Here is a 23,624-nt window from a genome sequence, read left to right on the forward strand (position 1 = left end):
TAAGCAAGGCAAATATAGCAAAGGTATAATGTCGATGACACGTTTAACTAGGGCAAGGAAGAAAACACGAGGGCGACGGGTCACTGGACTTCGAAACCATATTTCAATATAAGCTTAGATACCTACTAATTTTGAGTTTTGAAACATGACTTCATACGCATTGATTAAGGCATATTCAAAATCCCATAGGATTTTTAATTTTTTTTCTGACATTAATAGTATCTTAGGTCCATAAGCTAATTTTATTCTATGCCAAATTTCGACAAGATTAGTTCAGAGATTGCAATGTGAAACTAACTAAGGCAGATTGATAGACATAGTTAAATATTTTAAATATTAAGTATGGATAATTTCTTATTAGGAATTGTTTGCATACGCTTCGAATAATATGAGACTTAAGTAGACTACAGCAATTCTGAATATGGTGTCCTATAAATATGTAATTTTGTTACAATTAATAGCTCAACGGTTAAAGGAGCGGACTGAAAATCCGAAAGTTCGCCGGTTCAAACCCCACCCATTGCGCTATTGTCGCACTTACTCCTAGCACAAGCTTAAAGCTTAGTTGGAGGGGAAAGGGAAATATTAATCAGCATGATGAACTTGGCTAATATTCTTTCGAAAAAAAATATTAGGTAGTACAGCAATCTTTATGGCCTCTGTGAACTACGCAGCGAATGCAATAGAATAATCAACGAGCTTTACTTGCGCACAGTACATAAAATGCATACCTACGGGGAAGCTGCGTGCCGCTGATATATGAAACTTAAGTTCTGCGCTTCAAAACATAGCTAGTTAGTTTAGAAAAGCCATAAGGTACACATTATTATTGTGTACCTATCCAAAGCAATCTCAAAAGAATATACCTAATTGTTTAATTTTCGAGTCGCTAATCGTTACTTAAGATTGAGTTAAAACGAGACAGATTTATGTGAGAGATTTAGCTCTGTCTCGTTTTAATTAAACTTAAGTAACGATTAAGCGACTCTGAGTACGGCTGTAAAAATGTAACACAATTTTTCTGACATAGACTACCTACCTAAACAGAAAAATATTATTATTATATTATTGTAGTTCTTTTTGATTGTTCTTCAAAATATCAAACAATACCTCCTTGAGATACCTACAAGTTCACTACTCTTCAATCGACTGGTACAGCATACCTACTGCTGTGGTACTTTGTAATTTGCTATTTTGTATAAAAGGCCAGTTTTCATGACATCATGAAACTGATTTTTGTTTGCCATATGGCCATAAGTGAGCATTACATTTTTCGTCCAGTAGGTACCTACAATGCTAAAAAGAGTTTTGCATTCTGCTACCCAGTTACTTTTAAATCTCTTTTGAATATGACCTTTGACCTCACCATGTTATACTTTAATAATCAAAAGCTTAAGATAGATTTGCTGATTTAACTTTTAACATCTGCGCTTGTTTGTATAACGCACGAAATACTCCGTGATTAGTATTGAGTTAGACCATAGAGCAGCAAACCTCATACCTCAAGCGTCAAAAACGCATCCATATCTGTAAATATATTTTTATTTGTAGGCTCCAGCTGAATAATTACTAAGACCTACGCTTAGAACTAATAATTCAATATTTTAAAGTAACACCTACCCTATTCCCTCATAAGAAAGCTCAGTCACTCAGCGGGCGATGGAGAGAGCTATGCTTGGAGCTTCCCTACGAGATCAAATCAGAAATAACGAGATACGTAGGAGAACCAGAGTAACTAACATAGCTCAGCGGATTGCGAAGCTAAAGTGGCAATCGCATCGATTTATAAAATTCTTAACTTCGGACTCTTACTAGTATTCACTCGGTAGCATTCAATACGTTTCACTTCAAAAACACGCAAAAGTGTCGAATAATAATGCAATAAGTTTGAATTCAACTTTTAGAATAAAAATTACGGGCTGTTTTTTAATGGGCTATGCCAGGTGATACGATCCATCATCTCTTCATTCAGCTTCAACTAATCGACCTTCGTTTCGTTGTCGATGTCACGAACACATTTACTTGTAGGTATAAAAAATAAACTGACTGACTGACATTTCAACTTACAACACGAACCGCTGGGTCTAATCTCGAGATGATGCAGGTAGGTAGGTAGTGCCAATTCACTGAATGACTGTTGAGTTGAACATTTATTTTACATTAATCAGGTTGTTTTTTTGCGGGAAATGAAATAAAATTAAAAGTATACCTACTCATTGTAAATCAACGCTTGACAAGAGCAACCGCCAAGTTTTTTTGCTAGTTCTTCTCGGTAGGAACGGTATCCGAACCAGTGGTAAATTATTTTGACGATTCAAAAGCACTTGTAAAAGTTTACTTTAATGAAAATATGTACTGAAATTAACTTTTATTTTATGCAGGACAGCATGTGTCACTTATGATAATATGACAAGACTCTAGCTAGCACTGCACCGGGTTAGACATTGCTGCTCTAGCAAGTAATATGACAACTCTACTTCGCGTTATTCAGTCACTTGCGCCGAGGCCAGCAGCTGGAATGTGTGAAGTAGCCGCAGGGTAGAAAGCAACCGTTTCCGAGATGCCTCGCGTATCGCGAATGGTCCAGCCCTTTGGATGACATTATACATCAATAATAGATTAATGTCATATGATATGGTTTTCTTTTTTTTATAATGTAAAATAAAATCGCAATGGGCGTTTTTTTTGTATACTATTCTCTTATAAGTTCTAAGCTTCTAAGTGGATTTCAGTGAGAGTTTCACCATCATTTAGAACATTTCGATAGTAAAGAAATTACATTCATATTTATTGTAGGTATAGTCTCGATTAGATAGGTAAGCCCAGAGTTGACCCGTAAGCCTGGACTAGTTAGCTAGTTATACGAATATATTATAGTCAATACTTATACTAGCTCAGCTTTGCACGGGGTATTCGTGAGAAATCTCGGAGCCTCCCAATGTGCTCTGAGGGTGGCCATCGAGTGGGGTTTAGTATCTTTACCAGGTTTAGTCTCTTTATAATGTTTATATTCAGCTGCTAACTGCAATCATTAGATATTCATCAGTAGGTAGAGAGACATTTAATAATTTAATTAATTCTTTTTTTACACAGTTTATGATTTTACCGTTTATAACAAGACAAAACGCAATCTATATATTTGTACCTACCCATCTATTCATAACATCTATTGTATTAGGTTCTTATTGTTTCAGAAAATGAAAACCGGTACAGAGTTTCTTCATACATCTCCAACCACCGCGAATGGCGAAATATACTGTGAAAAGTAAATAGGTAATAATTCTACCTTAACCAAGGAGCTTTAGGTCAATTCAACTCTGGCATGATTTCAGCAGGCGATGGAGAGAGCTATGCTTGGAGTTTCTATACGTGATCAAATCAGAAATAAGGAGATCCGTAGGAGAACTAGAGTAACCGACATAGTTCAACGGGTTGTAATTTGTGAAGCTGTAGTGGGATGGGCAGGGCACATAGTTCGGAAAGACCTTGGGGTCCCAAAGTGCTGGAATGGCGATCTCGCACCGGAAGATGCAGCATTGGAAGCCCCCCACTAGGTCGATATCAGACGAGGCGCATGGAGCCGCTGGATTCAGGCGGCGCAAGACCGTGGCGTGTGGCAATCCCTACAAGAGACCTATGTCCAGCAGTGAACGTCTATCTGTTGATGATTATGATGATTATGATTTATTTTTTAACTTAATTCTTACTTCACGAAATCTGCACAGTTTTCGACATGAACAAACTCGTGCTAAGCGTGCCTACGGAGGCGAAATGAAAACTATACATACCTTCAAGAAAAAAAAACGTCTCAACGGTTTGCAAAGTAAAGGCAGAGCTTTCCATTGAATGAAAAAATGCATCGTGAAGCCGGTTTCTTCATATCTTCCGGATTCCCAACCTGCTACTCTAGGTCAGCTAGTGTTGTCTCGCTCGCACGTCGGCATACGACAAAGTTTTGGGGTCGCGACGCCCTAACCCAGATAACTTGGCAGATTTTGTACTGACCGGATCAATTCCGTATTTCAGTAGGTGCTCTTAGTTTTTACAATAGGCAGACGAAATCTTTTTAAGGTAGGAAATAAATACTTTAGATAACAAAATTAGAAATGAACTAACTAGATTTAATTTAAAATATAAGCTAAAATCCTATTATATTAACAAATTGTAATGATCCCCATTTTTGTATTAAATGTAATGTAATAAGTGCTTCTATAAACAATGTAAATTGTTTATAGAAGCACTATTATTATGTATTAACAAGTAGACGGAATGACACACTTTTTAAACATTCGTGGTTTTTTGCTGTGTCTAAATTGGATTTGTTAAACATTCTTTATGTTGGTTATTAAAAAAAAATAAGGTAGGTACGAATAGGAATTTATTAAGGTCTAAAGAACCATGACGTCGAATTTAAAGAAGACGTAGGTACCTACATTATAAAATTACCTTTTATAAGTTAAGTTAATTTTGACGTCATGTCTGCTGCATTGGTAATAATCCCGACTAATATTATAAAGGCGAAAGTTTGTGTAATGTAATCAAAGTGTTATGTTCAAACGAAAAAGTAAGTGATGTTTGATTGTTACAACCGTAACGTAAGGAATTCAACATGAATTCGAGTGACGACAATAACATATGGAACAAATTCGAATAATTGCTTCACAGGCGCTATGGATATGCATTTGAAGTGTATTGTTTGACCAAGATCAATAATTACTATAATGTGTTTGTTCCATGCAAGCCTCGTTAATCATAAGAAAACTAAAGGCTGTCTAGTGAAAGCTGATAGTGAGAAATGTCGGCAAATTAAAAAAAAAACTGTATAAAAGAAAAAAACTCACTGACTGACTAATCTATCAACGCACAGCGTCATACTACTGGATGGATCGGGCTGAAATTTGGCATGCAGACAGCTAATATGACGTCACCCGCGCTATCCCGCACCGCAGGGGATTTGATTGCCAACTTGACCTGTCGTGTACTATAAGGCGAACGTAAAACCTGTGGTAAAACCTAGAGGTATTATTTTCTATGTCATTAATATCATTTTCTGCTTAGATTATGTAAATAATAGAAAATATAGAATTTTAAAGTGAACTATATCATAATAATATACTTTCTGAGTAACAATATGTTTCAGAATACATAGTTTTATTGATACACCGTGATTTCTATTCACTATACCTATCAGTCCTATTACCTACTATCAGTTTCGCCATTTTAAACTAAAATATTGATAGGCCAGGTCTGCTAAATATACCTAAATCCTGCAGATTTGCCTGGATAAAAGTAGCTGAAGTGGAGATAGGCTACTTTTATGTCAGAAAATTAAAGAGAGAGACGGACGGACAGACGGACGGACATGGCGAAACTATAAGGGTTCCTTGTTTAGTGTTTACTACGGAACCCTAAAATAAAATCAGCGATCGTTTCTAATAAAGCACGACAGGCTTTTAAATAAAAACGGTGATAAAAATTAATGGTCATTAATGAGTCATTCACGAAAATATTTTACGTGTATTTATTTGTTACCCAGGCTTGAAATAGTGGAGGCATCTCGTTAGAAGGCTGTTAAACTAAATAATGGGAAACGTTAAACATTTTAATTTTCCTTTGTCTAAGAAATCTGTCCAGTAATATTTTAGTGGACAGATTTCTTAGTACCTCTTCAGCTTTTCATTGAATTACATAAGTTTTTCTTGTAAATTACAATATAGAGCTCTCCAAATTCCGGTTTTACGGATGTTCGAAAAAATGAATTTATGGGTTTGTAATCACTTAAGATGAGTACCATGAGGGTGTTTAAATTGGTAATACAATAATTATTTGTGTGGGAACTTAAGCAACAGCTACATAATATGCCACTTTATATAACTACTCAAAATATGGACACTGGTAGCTGGGTTCCAACAGTCGCAATCTGCAGGCTGCAGAGTCCATGGCCGCTAGGATAGGCGCGTTCTGGAGTCTGTGGACTGGTAAGTGCAGTATGGGATGACCGCAAACCTGCTGGACGGATGTCATCAAAAAGGTAATATGCAGAAGGCGGGTAAAGGCTATGACTACCAGTAGACCTATGCCGGGTTGATGGATCGATGAACTTCGGGGTACAAAAAATAATCGGGACGAAGAAATTTTCTTTGGTAATTCTATTGTCATGAGTCGAAGCCGACTAAAAAAGTGCAAACATACCTAAACTAAGCTGACAAAACCATACCGATATTCCAAGTAACGAGGTTTCCTTCAGTTTACTTATTGATATCGTGATAAGTTTCCAGTGACACACGTAAGTACGTGTACACACGTAAATCGGTATTTGAACACCGCAACTGATATAGTGTCTTCGCGGATTTTATCATTATCAATGGTGTTGATATGTTTCAAGTTTTGTATGTGCAACAATTTTCAAGTTATATAAGATTTTTGAAAATTTAATTATTTTAATTATTTTATTATAAAGGCACACAAAACAGGTTTCAACTATAAATGGTCCACTCCAAATACAAAAACAATAGATTAAGATGTAAGCGGTAACCAACAATACTTAAATAAATATTTGCACTAAACAAGGTAACATACAATTTGTAAAATACAGAATAAAGAAATCTACAATTATTATAAAATATATAAAGTGGTTTAGGTAAATTGTTATAAATATTTATAATTATTTGAATGGGACAAATGAGTTACAAGTTAGCATACAAAAAAAAAATGAAAAATATACTTAAAGTGGAGAAGATGCAAAATGTTGATAAATATATGTTTTTTAAATGTGTTCAAGTTATTATTAAAAATGTACAAAGGGGTTCCTAAGGGGTTAAAAAGGGAGTTTGAGTGGCCTACATGGACGAAGTCGCGGGTAAAATATATAAAAGCAAAATAGGTACCTACCACTCACCCACTCAATGAAGGAAGGTTTTTAAAATATCCACCCCTAAGAGAGTATAGGGGGCTGGAAGATTTATGAAATTATAATTTCTATCATAATGTTTTTACCTACACTGCAAGGAAATTTCTAAATAAATTTAAACACATTTCAAAAATTGCGCTACCGGCAGGCTTTGAACCTGGGTCTCCCCTGGGTATCGCGCCCGTAGTGCCATCGACCAACTAGGTCACTGTTCTAACAATGTCCGTTTAGCCCTTTCAGAGACTTTAGTTGCCAATAGAATTTTGGCTGGTTTAGGCACTTATTACTACTTATGTAGTGATGATGTTGATGCGGTAAGACCACACTAACACTACCCACGGTTCATTACCGATTTATGTATGTGAACATCAAATAAAATCACAAACAGTTCCCTTTACGGCTATAGATACCAACGTACTCAAAGTAACAAATAATGAAACATATAGGTACATACATCACTATAGAGCCATAATCGATCACGTATTGAGTGCGATCATTGTATTCGTCAGTTGGACCGTGAATCCTGTCACTATCCCCCCTTCCTCCCTCCTCTTCGACCCTCTTCTTTATATGAATCTCATTTACGTTTGCGCTTACGCAACTTAGTAAACTCGTTGGAGTGTGTAATGTTAATTGATATTGAGGGTGAACATCAATTCGGCATGGAGGCTACCGTCTAATGATTTACATAGAAATGACTTCTCAATTTCAATTTCAATTTATTTAATTGTTTACAAATATAGATGACTTTAACAATTTTACTCCTTAAAAATAATTCCCAATGTTATGCTAGTTAACAATATGTGATCCTGCCAAAGGAGTGCTTAGACACTCGTACTAAGATATTAAGATAACTTGTGTTACGAGTATCGTCGCCTTCCTCCGCACCATGTTATATAATACTAGCTTATGCCCGCGACTTCGTCCGCGTGGACTACACAAATTTCAAACCCCTATTTTACCCCTTTAGGGGTTGAATTTTGAAAAATCCTTTCTTAGCGGATGCCTACGTCATAATAGTTATCTGCATGCCAAATTTCAGCCCGATCCGTCCAGTAGTTTCAGCTGTGCGTTGATAGATCAGTCAGTCAGTCAGTCAGTCAGTCACCTTTTCCTTTTATATATTTAGATTATAATCTAACACACTATCTTTCTTGTTTTATGAACTTCAAGTTACTTTAATTGTAATTGTAATTAACAAATTGTTTACTAATCAAAAATCAAAAAAAAATTAAATTTTAAAATATTTTCTGACTGTAACTCTAAAGAAAATAAATTGTATAAGTGCATAGATGTAGAGTAAACAACTGAATTGAATTTGATTAGTCCTTATACCTATCTGTTTTTATTTCACACTAAAATATGATAAGAAAAATTCCTAAGATGATAATATTAATTATTTCATGAAATTGGCTGAAATGGTATATTTCTTGAATGAAATCAATTGCTAGAAAAAACATTAACATTATGATTAAGTTTTGGTATTTAATGGTGTCATTAAATTTGTTTTTGGACTTCGGAAAAGAAAGGATATAATGGTGCGACGAAGAACCACCACCAGGTACCAAAGAAAATTCGACATGCTTGTAACAAATGTTATTGTGTTTTATTTTTATAGTAGCAAATATGATTTTATCAGTCGATTACAATCATATTCAAAACCAATCGAGTGCATAAAATTAGCCACTAGATAGGATTACAATATCTTTGCAGTCAATAATAGTTTAAATTATCATAAACAACTGGTATCTACAGATTTCGAGAAAGCTTTGTATGTATGTAGGTCGCTTAGTTAACTCATCTTATCATCTCATCTTTCTCTGGAGATACGGAACCCTAAAAATTAACCCTTCATGCAGACATAATGATAGAATCAGTAAGAATGACGAAATTAGAGCCAGAACAATGGCGTATGTCACAGTGCGCGCGGGTCTAATGATGCGTTTAATATTACTTTACACGCATCGGCTTGGGCCCGGAAAACGCAATTTCATGATTACCACATCGCTACTCGAGGATACAATCCAGTGCCTATAGTACATAGAGATTAAATGACACTGGATGGGAGCGATCGATCTTCGTCAGGTGTCTCTCGTCCTGCGAGGACTCGGACATTTAGATGAACTTGAAAAATAAAACACTATCTAAACACAAAATTTCATTCAAATCAAACCGTTTCCAATATAATAAACGAATACCTATATGTTTTATTGATATGTAGTATCTATACAGAATAGAATATATTTTGTTCCAAGTAAACTTTTACAAGTGGTTTTGGATCGTCAAAATAATTTACCGCTTATTATACTACCACTATTAATATAAATATTATCATCATAATCAAAACGCTACAAAGCTTTTTTTTAAAATAGATATAGCGAGCAAACGAGCAGGCGGGTGAGCATTGGCTTAGCCAAGTAATCCATCGGATGTAGTCAGAAACCGCTTTCTGCCAGCTCCGAACTACTATAAAACCCTCATCTCCTTTTCCACTATGTCAATTTACTGACCTCTAGGTCTTCCCTGGCCTCTCCGGCTCTCCAATTTGCTAATCAGCAACTTTTTCAGGGCTCTTGTATCTATGTCCGGCCCATCGTATTTATATACTTTAATAGTTTCGACAGCATTCAGGTTATCAAGCCACAGGAAGCGGTATTGCGTAATTTTAATAAGTAACGCTATTATTTATTACTCGTAGAAACTGTTAGATAACAGATAACTACAAATTAGTATCTACTTAGGTAAATAATACAAATCGGCAATATAATCTACACTAATATTATAAAGAGGAAAACTTTGTTTGTTTGTTTGTTTGTTTGTTTGTTTGTTTGTTTGTTTGTTTGTTTGTTTGTTTGTTTGTTTGTTTGTACTGAATAGGCTCAAAAACTACTGGACCGATTTTAAAAATTCTTTCACCATTCGAAAGCTACATTATCCACGAGTAACATAGGCTATATTTTATTTTGGAAAAAAATAGGGTTCCGTAAAATATTTGGGTTTTTCGGACACAAGGTGTAAAAAATCAACCAGAAAAGTTACTTATTTTGCGTACGCTGCCTAAACTATAAAAGATAGAACCATAAAATGTTCTAATTAATTGTAGATCTTATAAATATCTACAAAAAAGTCCGCGACACACTATACCCATCTATGTCGAGTGAGGCACAGCAACCATTTTTTTATTTAAAAATCTTGAATTTTTTTTGGACTACATTTAAACGCGTTTATTTTACTCATGCTATTAATCCTTATCAAAATAAATGATTTCATCACTAAGAACAGTTTATGGAGATAATATTTGGTCTTTGAATGATTAAAATTGGACGTTTGGTTTTGAAGTTATGGCGAAATTAAAATATTATATATTATATAAAGAGGTAATGTCGTTAAGTTTGTTTGTAGGGGGTAATCTTTAGAACTACTGAACCGATTTTAAAAATTCTTTCACCAGTAGAAAGCTACATTATTCCTGAGTGACATAGGCTATACGGGATCTTTAAAAACCTAAATCTACGCGGGCGAAGCCGCGGGGATCAGCTATTATACATAAAACTGGGCAACGGATTAATAAAAAAAACGCTTGATCGGGCGATCGCTCATGCGTGTACGCACCCCTCGCGTGCTCGTTGATAACAGAAAGCATTCACTAACGCATTACGTACAAGGTCTTCTTGCTTTATCAAACCGTACATCGGAATTTATACGTTCTGGAAATCAATCGTTTCTAACAGGTGGTTCAGTGCAGTTTTTGTTTGATTGCAAAAACAAGTATCTGTTACTTTACTTATCAATTATTATACCTACACGGCGTAGTAGAATACTGCGTTTGTTTGTTATATGATTTACTTAATTACTTAGGTCATACTTAGGCGTATAATTAAAAATTTACCTATTAGATTCAGTTGTGAGTTATCTGCATACTGCTAAATGTATGACTGTAGCCTGCAATATTTTTTTATTAGTACGACTCTATTTTTTTTCCTATCATAAAGCACCATTATATGTATAATGCCAGCTTTATTGCTACTATACCATCTAGCATATGGGCTAGTAAGTAAGGCGTATAATTAAAAATTTACCTATTAGATTCAGTTGTGAGTTATCTGCATACTGCTAAATGTATGACTGTAGCCTGCAATATTTTTTTATTAGTACGACTCTATTTTTTTTCCTATGATAAAGCACCATTATATTATGTATAATGCCAGCTTTATTGCTACTATACCATCTAGCATATGGGCTAGTAAGTAATAATATTCTAGCTTAAACTTCTACTTATGATTAATTTTACGACTTTAATGTTAAAATTGTACCGAAGTAGTAGGTACATCAATTCGTATAGGTACCTTTTTTGCATTCAAAAATGCTATCTTATATTGCACTAGCTTATGCTCGCGACTTCGTCCGCGCAAACCCCTATTTCACCGCAATAGAGGTTTAATTTTCAAAAATTCATTCTTAGCGTATGCCTACGTCATAATAGCTATCTGCATGCCAAATTACAGCCTGATCGGTCCAGTAGTTTGAGCTGTGCGTTGATAGATAAGTCAGTCACGTTTTTCTTTTATATATTTAGATTTTTGATATCTCGCTTAGGTGCCGTGTGTGTTTTGTGCAAATTAATAAAAAAATCTTATCAATTAATTAACAGAATTTCTGCTAATACGAAAAAATCTTGTAAATTTAACTTTGTAGGTTTCGCATAGCTTCGTATCCATGTAAGCAGCCTCAGTATTCCATGTCACTGCTATTGTAGCCCCAAATCTGTATGAAACTTTTCGTAAACAAAATAACCAGTTAAATTAGGAACGTTTATCGAAATTGGCTTTCGAATAATGATATCATTTTGTATAGACCATTTCTTGCCCCATCGATATCAATTCCCATGCACGACACGGTGTCTGCGCGTTGACATTGCTGGCCGCACACGTTATGTACCGTGTAAATTGTTCGAATACACTTATGTCTGCCATACGTCCTATTGTACCTACTAGGATATGTCCCGAATCACATGTTCATATAAATATTTTAGTAGTACTAGTTTCGGTCACATAAACTTGGATTTTACGTTAGGTTAAAAAAAAATCTTTGCATGATATTAGGTCTAATACTAAAAAAGATTTTCCAGAACTTTTTGATCCTAGTAAAAATTTTAAAACTGTTTTTTATTTTAAATTTAGGTCAATAAATATTTAGATAAACTCAACGAGAGTCTTTATCAGATATTAGCTGATGCCCGTGACTTCTTCCGCAAGGGTTAGGTTTTCCTATTAGAAATTAGCGGAACCGGATTGTGTTGGGTAACTGACATTGAAGGCTTTGAAGAGATTTTTTTATACTCATTATAGAGACGAAATCATAGCTACACACAGTTGAGCCAAATGCGGAATATTATGGTACTATAGCGACCACCTAGCGATTCGGTGTTTAATTTTTCCTTTAATATTAATTAAACATGAGTAATCTTGGTTATTAAAATGGATAATTTAAATTAAACGAACAGTAATAAACAATGTTAAATAAAATAAAATTACCACTTTAAAACTTAATATTTCGCAAACGGATCGCTGCATCGAAAAAAAATGTCACCGCAATATCCACCGACCAATCCAACGACATCACACACCATTAGATAGACGAGAATAAATTCGTCTACACTTTACGTGTAGAGGAGTAATTAATATGTATTCCCATGCCAGATTACAGCTTTCCAGTACTAAGAGTCTCTGAGCTAAACCGCGTACGGATGGCCAGATAAGCATGGCGAAACTAAAAGGGTCCCTTGTTGACGACGGAACCCTAGAAACAAGTTATTAAGTATTTCCATTATATCAGATAATATATAAATGTAGGCATGTCGCTCATACGTGACAATGTCATTATTGCCTGCAGCATACAAATAAGAACAGTAACATAAATAGCTTTACATTTGAGTAACCTCACTTTTGGTCTTTATATCTGCGTGACAAGACTCAAGTTATTCAATAGGTATGGTTAAAAGTTTGACAATTTATTCATCAAAGGCATTTATTTTCATTCCGTACAACCGTTCGGTTCAACAACAGTATGTATTGAATATTGCTAGCAGATTATGGATTCAATATTATACTATTTTTAGGTCAACCTTACCTATTTTCGCTATATACCTACGTAAAAGTGCAAAAAAAGAACAGTAATACGTAATTTAAATACAATTATTATTAGTATTTAAACTACCGTGAGTGATTTCAGTCAAAACCGCGGCGCGTGCGCGAACGGACTCCCTTGAAAAAGGACCCCGTATGGGTTCGAAACTAGTCGGGCTAACGTCGACTACACACGTGAGTACAGCCGGGACAGATATTATTTTGAATTATTATTAGTCTTTTTTATACCATTACAAGTTAGGCCTTGATTGCGATCTCACCTGGTGGTAAGTGATAATGCAGTCTAAGATAGAAGCATTCTACCTTGGAAGGGTCATGGCAGTTTATACTTAACCCATACTTAACCCTTAGCAATTTCTACTCTGCATCGTACCGGAACACTAAATCGCTAGGTGACGCGGCTTTGCCGGTAAGCTAGTAGGTACTACTAACTAGAAAAAGCCTCCCACCAGACCGGACCAGAGACTACTAGAAATTATAAATTCCCAATTTGCCCCTGCCAGGAATCGAACCCTTCCGCTTATAAGACCACATCGCCAGGGAGGTGTCAAAAATCTAGTATAGAATATGCTGAAATATGATGGAAGCACTAACCTGCATCTGAAACCAGGAGTCGAGGAGGCCGACGGTGTGTGGAGTACCCCAGCGACCGCCACCCGGGACTATCTGAAATGTTTAAAATTAATTACTTAAAGTGCACATTGCTAAGCCATGTAAGTGTAACCGTTTGCTTATTGCTTTTACAAAAAACAGCAGCGAGCGGCACGTGTTATTACAAATCAAAAAGCACTGATAGTAAGCTCGTCGACATTGCATTCAGACTAGAACCACCTTCAATTCACCTACAATGGTTATGGTTTCAAATCTCATATATGAATACCCAATTTTACGTGTTTGTTCATTGGCTCCGTGTCATAGGTAGGAGACAGCATCAAGACCGGAAGCCGCAGCTGAAATGGCTGAAACCAGCAAGCAGCGCAAGTATGCCTCTCAGAGTTATATTTTTGTTCTGTTTGCCTTGGAGACCCTGGGGCCATGATATCTTATTGCTAGAAAAAATTACGAGACATTTCCCCGCGGTTAATGGCCTCATCTGGGGACAGAAGAGCTGGGGCATGATTTGTACAGTGATTAGACAAGGCCAGTTTTAAGATTTATTCAAAAAAACTTTACACATTATTTGTAGAGACGACATTTTATTTCACTGAATTTCAGGCTCAGATGTGTCGATAATTAAAATAAGACACTTTTTAGAACTTTTGCAAAATAACAATGTACATAAGGGCTCCTTTTTTTCCTTTTGAGGTACCTACGGAACGCTAAAAAAGAATAATCATTTTTTGCACCCTGCACTATGTGTCTTACATAAAAATGTTGCTAAATGAAACTAAATTCTGGCTAATTCTTACAATTTTTATAACAGCTATATAATGGTACACATCTATACTAATATTATAAACGTCTGTCTGTCTGTTACCTTTTCACGTGTCATCTATTTATCTGATTTCGGCGGGGACAGAGATAGTTTGCGCCCCGGAGATGGACATAGGCTGCTTTTTATCCCACAAAGTCAAAGAGTTCCCATAGAATGTAAAAAAAACCTACTTCTTCTTATTTTGCTTTATGGCTTTCAGTAGAGCCACACCGGAAAAAAAGCTAAATCCACGCGTGCGAAGTTACCTCGTTTTTATAATGTAAATGTGTCACTTTTCATTACCAACGCGTTTGTGCATCGTTCATCCAAATTAGTTTAAACTTTATACAGTTGTTGCTGGCACTTGCGTGAAGAGTACTGACGTACGAGTATTATATACCATTAACGTGCAATTGGTGCCGCGTGAGTCCCATCCCAACGCATCCCGAGAATTAGCTACTATTTTATGAAATATTTGGTAATTTGTCTATTTTTAAATGCGCAATAATTGTTCGCAGATTAAATTTTGTACACAATAAAAGTAGGAACAAGATAACATTATAATAAGCTGTACAAAAGGTCAAGTATTTCGGAACAGAAATTCCATCGAGTTGGATTTTGACTTTCGGCATGTTCTAGGCCATACTAGGTTTTATTATTACTGTTTCAAATATTAATCGAGAGCAGCAATAGATTGGGAATAACAATATCTTTTAAAGGTAAGGTTTTGAAAGTGCTTATTTTTCAAAATTGCCTGAAACTGTCTTAAAACTCTTACCTCAAAGTTTACTTTGACCTCTAGGGTAGGCATAAGTTTGAGGTCATGTATGAATATCAAGCCAGTCATAAATGCCCTTATTATTTTTATAATTGCTTCCAGAACTCGTAGTTCATTTGTATTTATTTACGTGACATGGGTTTATATAATTTGTTTTTAAAATTAATTGCTAGGGCATTTTAAAGTCTTTAGTTTTTAAATGTGTTCTATTTATTGCCTTTATCTTCATTGTAGTTTAACCATAGACGAATAAAGTCTCGCTCACTTTGCAGTGTGAGAGGTCCCTTATTACTTGAAGGATCAAGAATGTTCGTGCCTTTGTGTACGGCTTTATGGCAATGGTTAGGATTGACCATAAGGAACAGTGTAGATTTTTTGCAATATTTCATTATAAAAGCCTATCTAGGGAAAATCAGAAACTCTAATGTCTACTGCCAGCTCATTATAACCTGCTTTTCGAACCGATCGATGGTCGTAAATTATCACAGAACAATAGTGATTCTTAGGTCTATCTTTACATATCATAAGCGACTTCGTCAGCGTGGACTACATAAACCCTTATTTTACACCTTTAGGTGTTACATTTCAAAAATCCTTTCTTAGCGGATGTTTACATCATAATAGCTATCTGCATGCAAAATTTCAGCCTGATCCGTCCAGTAGTTTGTACTGTACGTTGATAGATCAGTCAGTCAGCTTTTCCTTTTATATAAAACGCAGCGGAAATTCTATGTCGGTAGTAAATTTTATGGTGTTGTAACAGAAACTTATTATGATGCACTTCTGCTTCTTCTTTTAGACTAGTTTTCCAGAATGCTTATGTAAATGTTCAATTCGAACATAACTTTAGTATGTTAGTAATATTATAATAGATATTCGTTGAGCCGTAGAAATTAAAAAAGAAGGAAATAACGAATACATGTAACCTCATGAAGAATGATGAAACGTCCATGATCCACGTAACATGGTTAGCATTAGGAATGCGGGTAACAAACATCCATACTAATATTATAAATGCGAAAGTGTGTCTGTCTGTCTGTCTGCCTGTCTGGGCTAGCTTTTCACGGCCCATCCGTTCAACCGATTTTGATGAGATTTGGTACAGAGTTAGCCTACATCCCGGGAAAGGACATAGCCCATAGGCCTTTTATGCCGGAAAATTAAAGAGTTCCCACGGGATTTTTAAAACCTAAATCCACGCGGACGAAGTCGCGGGCATCATCTAGTATTATTATACTTAGTTGTGCTTGTAAAGTTAATATTCAACGCATAACAGTCAATCAATCCAATCAAAATGTGTGCGTCAATGATAACAATCAGATTTATTTAAAGTTTAAGCTTATTTACATCAACTTAACACCACTTCATACCACATCACCGGTTATATTATATACATACTCACAAGCTGACATGCAATACATTCGGAAACTCTCTGTCAATATGCTAATTTGAAGAATAGGAAAGCCTCGAAAGTCTATTGTAGAAAACAAACGATTACCGCGAGCCTCATCTAACTGTAGTTTTTTTTATTTACTCTTAAAAACATGAATTTTCTTACTATCGCTTTGGCTTGCTACAGATATTCCTAGTAACCATATACAGTACGCGGCCAAAAGTGATGAACATCAATCTTTAGAAAGAGATAGCAGATTTGTAGAGTACTGTCTCGGTCATTGAGACCGACAAAGCGTCATATGGGTATGAGTAATAAAGACAACGCTCTACATAGAAGAAATATCATTCTAAAGGCCGATGTTCATCACTTTTGGCCGCGTACTGTACTTATTTACATATAAACTTTTACAAGATTTTGCTGCAAGACAGTCAGTACTTGTTTTAAATGTCGTTGCTTGTATTTGTAAGTAGGTACCTATTAGCTGTAAGGAAATTAAGATTTACTGAAAATAAAGGTTAATCCTAAAGCGGATTTTAGAAAATTAGATTCTGTTATTTTGTTGACTCTGTTGTTTCTGTTTTTTTGTTGTTGTCATTGCTGTTATTTTATTTTGTTTTAAACATTTTCCTAAAATATGATAAGAATAAGATGTCTAAATAAATGAGAGTATAATAATAATAATAATAATTAAATAGTCTTTATAAATAACTTTTTAAATGTCTGAAAAGAGCAGAATTTCTTTCACAAAAAATTTAAAGATTTTAGTGAAAATAGTTTTTACCGAATGTAATTTTTTTATTTAGGTACAGGTCTTACTGGACAGTGGGGAAAACATTGCACATGTAAAAACATCAGTGCTAAAAATGTTTTTGCAATTTGTGCTAAACTTTTTATTTTTTGTTTTTATTATTTAGTATAATAATTTATATTATATTTTGCTCTCTACTACTAGTATTAATATTAATTAAGTATAAAATTGTTTAAATACAAAGCCCACAAAGAGAGGAACGCCCTTTCTCTTTTAGTTTGTTTTGCGATTCCGTCGGTCGGCGTTGATGTCTTTTCTATGAGCGTTCTCGGTGACTTTTGTCTAAAAGTATTATTAAACTAGTTTTATTAAACTAAATAATATTAATATTAATATTAATGAAATAAGGATTATGTTAAATTAATGCAGCTTTATAAGTATATAGCATACTTTTTGTCTCGGCTTCTCTCGGACTTTCTGAAAATTATTTTTAGGAGAGTCTACGCTATAGAGAGAAACATGAAAAACATGAAAAATCTCGAATTTCTAGACCCATCAGTGATCAAAGCTATTCGTTGATGTGTTAGTTACCTATTCAGAGTCTTCTTCTATACCTATAGGTTTATTTTTTAACGATTTTATTTTGAATATGTGGAGTTTTATTTTGTAAATAATGGTCAATTCATACAATTTGCTTAGTAGAACAATTTCTGTATTCTACAACTTAATCATTATTATCATTTATAACATTTATTTATGGACAATGGACATGGTTCAAGGATTCATTTCTTTACTAGTAGTAAGAGTTAATCTATATTTATAAACAACGACGTGAAGGCATAAAAGCAAAAACGTACTTCAATTTACTGAAAACTACTTACAGCAGAAGTCATATAATGCTGAAAACGCTGACTTGATTAGTTTTAGTGTTCTGTTATATTATTATGTAAGTAATAATTGCAAAAATAAAATATTATGGACTAACAGGTAATTTTGTGATATTGCGCTTGTTTTTCATACCGCTGGATTATCACTTGCAGCGAAAACGATGCCGCCAGGAAATCACTTTCAGCGGTGAATCTTGTGCGATAATTTTACGTAAGTATTGTATTTGTTACCGATACAATAGTTTACTTGAAATAATATGCAGCTACCTGACGGATAAATAATCGTTCAAATTTTTTTAGAACTTCATTGATGTTTTAATAATAAATAATAAGTTTTAAATCGCCCTGCTTGTTTATTTGTGTTTCATTGCAGTAAAATAATTTATTACGACTTCTACCTAGGTGAGAAATTATAAATGGGACAGTATTCAAAAACTTCACGAAATGTTCGTGGCACTATTCGTTTCACGTGTTTTGAATTTACGATTTTATACGCAAAATACAAATGAACGCACCAAACGAACTAGTCACTACAGAAGTCACAGGCACACTTTAGTCGGGCTTGAATATTTGTGGTGTACGGGTGACGGGTTTCAGCAGTCCTGGTCCAGAGGGATCGTACCTGGTCGCCCACGAGGTCCTCGGCAGGTGTGATCGCGCAGCAGGCCTCCATTCCCGGCTGCGGCCGGGCGTCGTCGCGGCGCGGGCGGTGTCACGGCGGCTCGGTGCGCGGTGTCGGCGCACGCCTGCGCGCACCAACTGCGCGGGACGGACTGCGTGCCGTGCCGGGCCGCGGCCCGCCGCCCGCGTGCGTGATAGCCTGCGACCTGCTTCGCGGGGTTGCAATGAAAGTGATTAGGCTCTTGCGCGACTGATAACGAGGGCTCGCCGACTCACCGGCCACCGGCAGCCGCGGCACCCGCTTACTCCTTACCTACTTCTACCTACCTACTCGCTTACCGGCGCGATTAACTAGGTACCCACTGTGGATTGCCACTAATATATTCTATTTATTGTGCGCAGAGAAATTGCACTGCAACTAGGTACTTCGGATCTCTCATTATACATCGCTACTACCTGTTGCCCGCGACTTCGTCTGGATCTGTCTGTTTCCCGTGGATTTTGCAAAAAACTTTCATGCAATAGGTACTTGACTGACAATTACAAACACAACAAAAAAGTTATGCGTGTAAGTATTTTGGCGATTCATTTTGATTAATATAGAAGACTAGATGACGCCCGCGATTTCGTATGCGTCAATTTAGATTTCTTTTTAAATCCTGTGGGAACTTTTTCATATTCCGGGATAAAAAGTTGCCTATGTCAATCTCCGGGTTGCAAGCTACCTCTGTATTTTATATAAATTGGTTAAACGGATGGGCCTTCAAGAATCCCGTGCAAACTCTTTGATTTTCCGGGATAAAAAGTAGCCTATGTCCTTGCCTAGGATGTAAGCTAATACTGTACAAAATAACATCAAAATCGGTTAAACTGTTGGGCCGTGAAAAGCTAGCAGAAGACAGACAGACAAAGACACTTTCGCATTTATAACATTAGCATGGATAAGTATAATATTAGTATGGAAGTCTATGGAAGTCTATGGTATCGATCTCGTATCGATTTTTTTTTGTCGTGCAATTCAGAACGTTTGATAGAAGGATACGATTCGATGTCGATTACGGTATCGTTATCGATAAAATACAGTGCGATTACATGAGCATTTACAAAGTAGGTATGCTATTTTACCAAAATTTTACTTGTTTTTAAATTCATGTTAAGCATTAATAAATTACTTTTAATCATCTTGCAGGCAACTAAAGTCATTATTTAAAATGATAACCTAATAAATTGTTGATTTCAAAAGAAAAACATCGAAATATAGTTACTACTACAGTTTTAAGTTTTTATTAAAGCTATCCTCGTAAATACCACACAGATGTCAAACATCTGTCAATCAATTTTAAGTTTGAATTGTAAATTTTTTCGGGCGGTTTTTAGAGTTCCGTACCCGAAGGGTGCCAACGGGATTTTATTACTCCACAGTCCGTCCGTCTTTCAGCGGTCTGTATCTCGTGATTGTAATAGGTAGAGAGTTGAATTTTCCTTGAATGTGTATTTCTATCTGTCAATCCGCACTTGGCCAGCGTGGTAGACTATGGCCAAAACCCTTCTCACTCTGAGAGGAGACCCGTGCTCTGTAGTGAGCCGGCGATTGGTTGATCATGATGATGATGATGTATTTCTATTGCCACTATTACAACAAATAAAAAAAAATAAAAAATGGTTGCCATGAAAATTATAAATAAATAAAAACGCTTGTACGATGGGACGGAAGTTCCGTACCATTTCACGGAACCCTTCGTGTGTGAGTCTGATTCGCACTTGACCGATTTTTCTCTCAAGTCTCAGAAGACTTGTATAGTCTTCATTTCATCTTCTTAAGACTCCTTAAAATTGTGGCCCGAACATTTTTTTTACGAAATAACAGTATCTAACGCGGATATCCGATGCCCTGTAGCTTTCGATAAGTAATCATCCAAAATTATCGGACGTTCGGATAATCTTATTCGATTAAGTTGTTGTGAATAGCGTTTGATAGTCGTAATCGTACGATATCTACGTAAGTTCGATTCGGTTTCGATTTCGACAAATTTACTGTCGATACGGTTATTCTGAATTGAAAATACATCTTATCGTACGACAACTTACCGAATCGATCGATAATTATGATATCGAAGTGTTCTGAATCGGCCTGCTGGAGAGATATATCAGGTCTTAACCATTTCTAGTCTACATCGTTGTCATCATGATCAACACATCGCTGGCTCACTACAGAGCACGGGTCTCCTCTCAGAGTGAGAAGGGTTTTGACCATACCACGCCAGCCAAGTACGAATGGGCAAACTTCACAAACCTTTGAGAACATTATGGAGATGGAGAACTCTCAGGCATGCAGGTTTCCTTCAATGTTAAAGCAAGTGATGTTTAATAACTTTTAAAACGCGCATAACTGCGAAAAGTAGTAGGTGCGTCCCCGGACCGAACCCTCGGCCTCCGATTAGGAGGTGGACGTCCTAACCACAAGGCTTTCACAGCTTCTCTTTTCTCTACATACCTCTTATAATTATTATCGTCACCATCATCATCATCAACCAATAGACGTCCACTGCTGGACATAGGTCTCTTGTAGGGACTTCCACACGTCACGGTCTTGTGCTGCCTGAATCCAGCGGCTCCCTGCGACTCGTCTGATATCGTCCGTCCACCTAGTGGGGGGTCTTCCAACACTGCGTAGATTCTTCGCACCCCCAGCCCCACCGTTACCATAACCGCTGCCCGAGCCAGGAATAGCGAGGCCGCCGGGGACTAAGGGCCTTGGCCTTGTGTTACTTCCCATACAAGGATTTGCCCGGAATGACCGCGCTGGGCAGGCCTGTTGGTCATCGCAGAGCTAGTCTAGTCACACCGGTGTCGCTGCTGCCTGACACCGGCCTGTGCCATTTATCCAGTCTAGCCAGTACGAATGGTTATACTGTCATTTGTCGGTCGCCAGAGCCTCAACAGTAGTTCGGCAGCGGCCATCACGGGCAGCTGAGGTTGACTATAGGAACTCCCTGGAGGTGCGCTTCTTTACCCCCCGTATACAAATCACAATATCAAAATCCGCAACGAAATCAATTAGGTACCTACCTAAGTACCTAGTCAAAGTTAAAACTTAAAAGCGAATAAATTCACGAGCACATTGAGATTTCGTTTTGTACTATAAGAGATAAAACAGTTAAACATAGTTGTACATTTATTTAACAGCGATGATGCTAAAAAAATCTGACAAATTGTATGATATACTCTATCTACATTCTCAACTCGCTCTCGGCTGGGATAGCTAGTCCGAATAAATAAAATACTGTTCTTATTAGAAACTGATTTCTGAAAGGGCGTTATTCTTGAGCTGTCATAAGCCATTATACAGTCGGGCTTCAGCAAAGCAACAAAAATTGATTCTTTTTTTAAAATTCAAAATTGCAGTTGAATATAAGCCCCCAGTTGTTTCAATAAATAATAAAATGAAAATAATAATTTTTTATTCAACTAAACTTTTACAAGTATTTTTGAATCGTCGAATGCATCTACCACTGGTTCGGAATGCCTTTCGAAATACCGAATCTTAACACCTAATGATTAATTCATATAGGTATGCCAAAATCTGATAGATAAGATATGCTTAGTACTAAGATATCATAAGTTTCTAATACACACTGGAAGTATTAACATAAATGAAAATAGGTACACTACCTAATTGCACACACGAGTGAAACTACAAGAACTAGACACGCATTCTCTATCAGTTACAAGAACGGATAGTTTCTTATCAGAACGGACCCGTTCGTTAAGTACCTGCATAATGGATTTACCTACACTCATATAATATCTGTATGTCTCCTCATTTCTGCTTTCACTGCTCGTCGCAACACCGACTCGACCGGCCGTTTTTCTCCGCCCGTTAAACCCTACACACACTCTCTACAAAAGACCAGTTACCGATTATCTAGGTTTATTGAGTATGTTATTCTGTTTGTTGCACAATTTCAACTTACAAAGCAATTTATTATACATAGATTACAGATTAATAGAGTGTGAGTTTCATTTAATGTGTTCGGACCATTTACTAGACACATAGAAAGCTGCCTTTATTAAAGTTTTGCCTTCTTCATTTTTATTACCTAGATTACAAAGGACACTGTCTAAGGGTGAAATTTATAGAGCACACTCTGACTTTGCTTAGACATAAGACAGAGTTAAAACGAGACAGATGTATATCTCTCACATAAATCTGTCTCGTTTTAACTCAATCTTAAGTCTGAGCAAAGTAAAAGTGCGCTCTATGGATCTCAGCCTAACTCAGCAGTAAAGTATCACTTACACCTTTACACAATGCCCAAGAATTCTTATTTATGCCTTAGCCTATAGTAGGTAGGTATATCCTTCATTCGTAAACTTTTACCGTTTGGAAAGTAAGGGCGCTTTTCCTCTCGATAACGTTTGGTAATAATTATTATATTTTTATTATACATATTATATTTTTATGTAAATAAAAACACAGCATTAATTGTACCTAATCGAGTATATATTATTTGTTCCTGTTAGACAATAAATCACATAAATCGATCTATAAATTCTGGAAAAATCGGTGTGTTCATTTAAAGACAAAAAAAAACACGCTGAAATAGCAATCTTCTTCTTAAATCAGTAAAATATCTTCCTTTTAGGGTTCCGTACCTCAAAAGGAAAAAAGGGAACCCTATAGGATCACTTTATTGTCTGTCTGTCTGTCGTCTGTCAAGAAA

The 23,624-nt window shown here is 36.1% G+C and overlaps 1 protein-coding gene across 3 annotated transcripts in view; it reads right to left on the reverse strand.

Moving 5' to 3' along the window:
* The window catches only part of LOC117995812 (dendritic arbor reduction protein 1-like), a 78,542-nt gene extending 59,502 nt beyond the window's left edge, over positions 1-19,040 (reverse strand). For all 3 annotated transcript variants that reach the window (XM_034983832.2, XM_069508741.1, XM_069508740.1), the window contains exons 1-2: positions 18,902-19,040; positions 13,651-13,722 (exon numbers count right to left, since the gene is read on the reverse strand). In XM_034983832.2, the coding sequence (XP_034839723.1) occupies positions 13,651-13,722; positions 18,902-18,952 (123 nt within the window). In that variant the 5' untranslated portion in view covers positions 18,953-19,040. The remainder of the gene's footprint in view (positions 1-13,650; positions 13,723-18,901) is intronic.
* Positions 19,041-23,624: the final 4,584 nt, after the last annotated feature.

Source organism: Maniola hyperantus, chromosome Z (assembly GCF_902806685.2).
Source record: "Maniola hyperantus chromosome Z, iAphHyp1.2, whole genome shotgun sequence".
Classification (NCBI taxonomy): domain Eukaryota; kingdom Metazoa; phylum Arthropoda; class Insecta; order Lepidoptera; family Nymphalidae; genus Maniola; species Maniola hyperantus.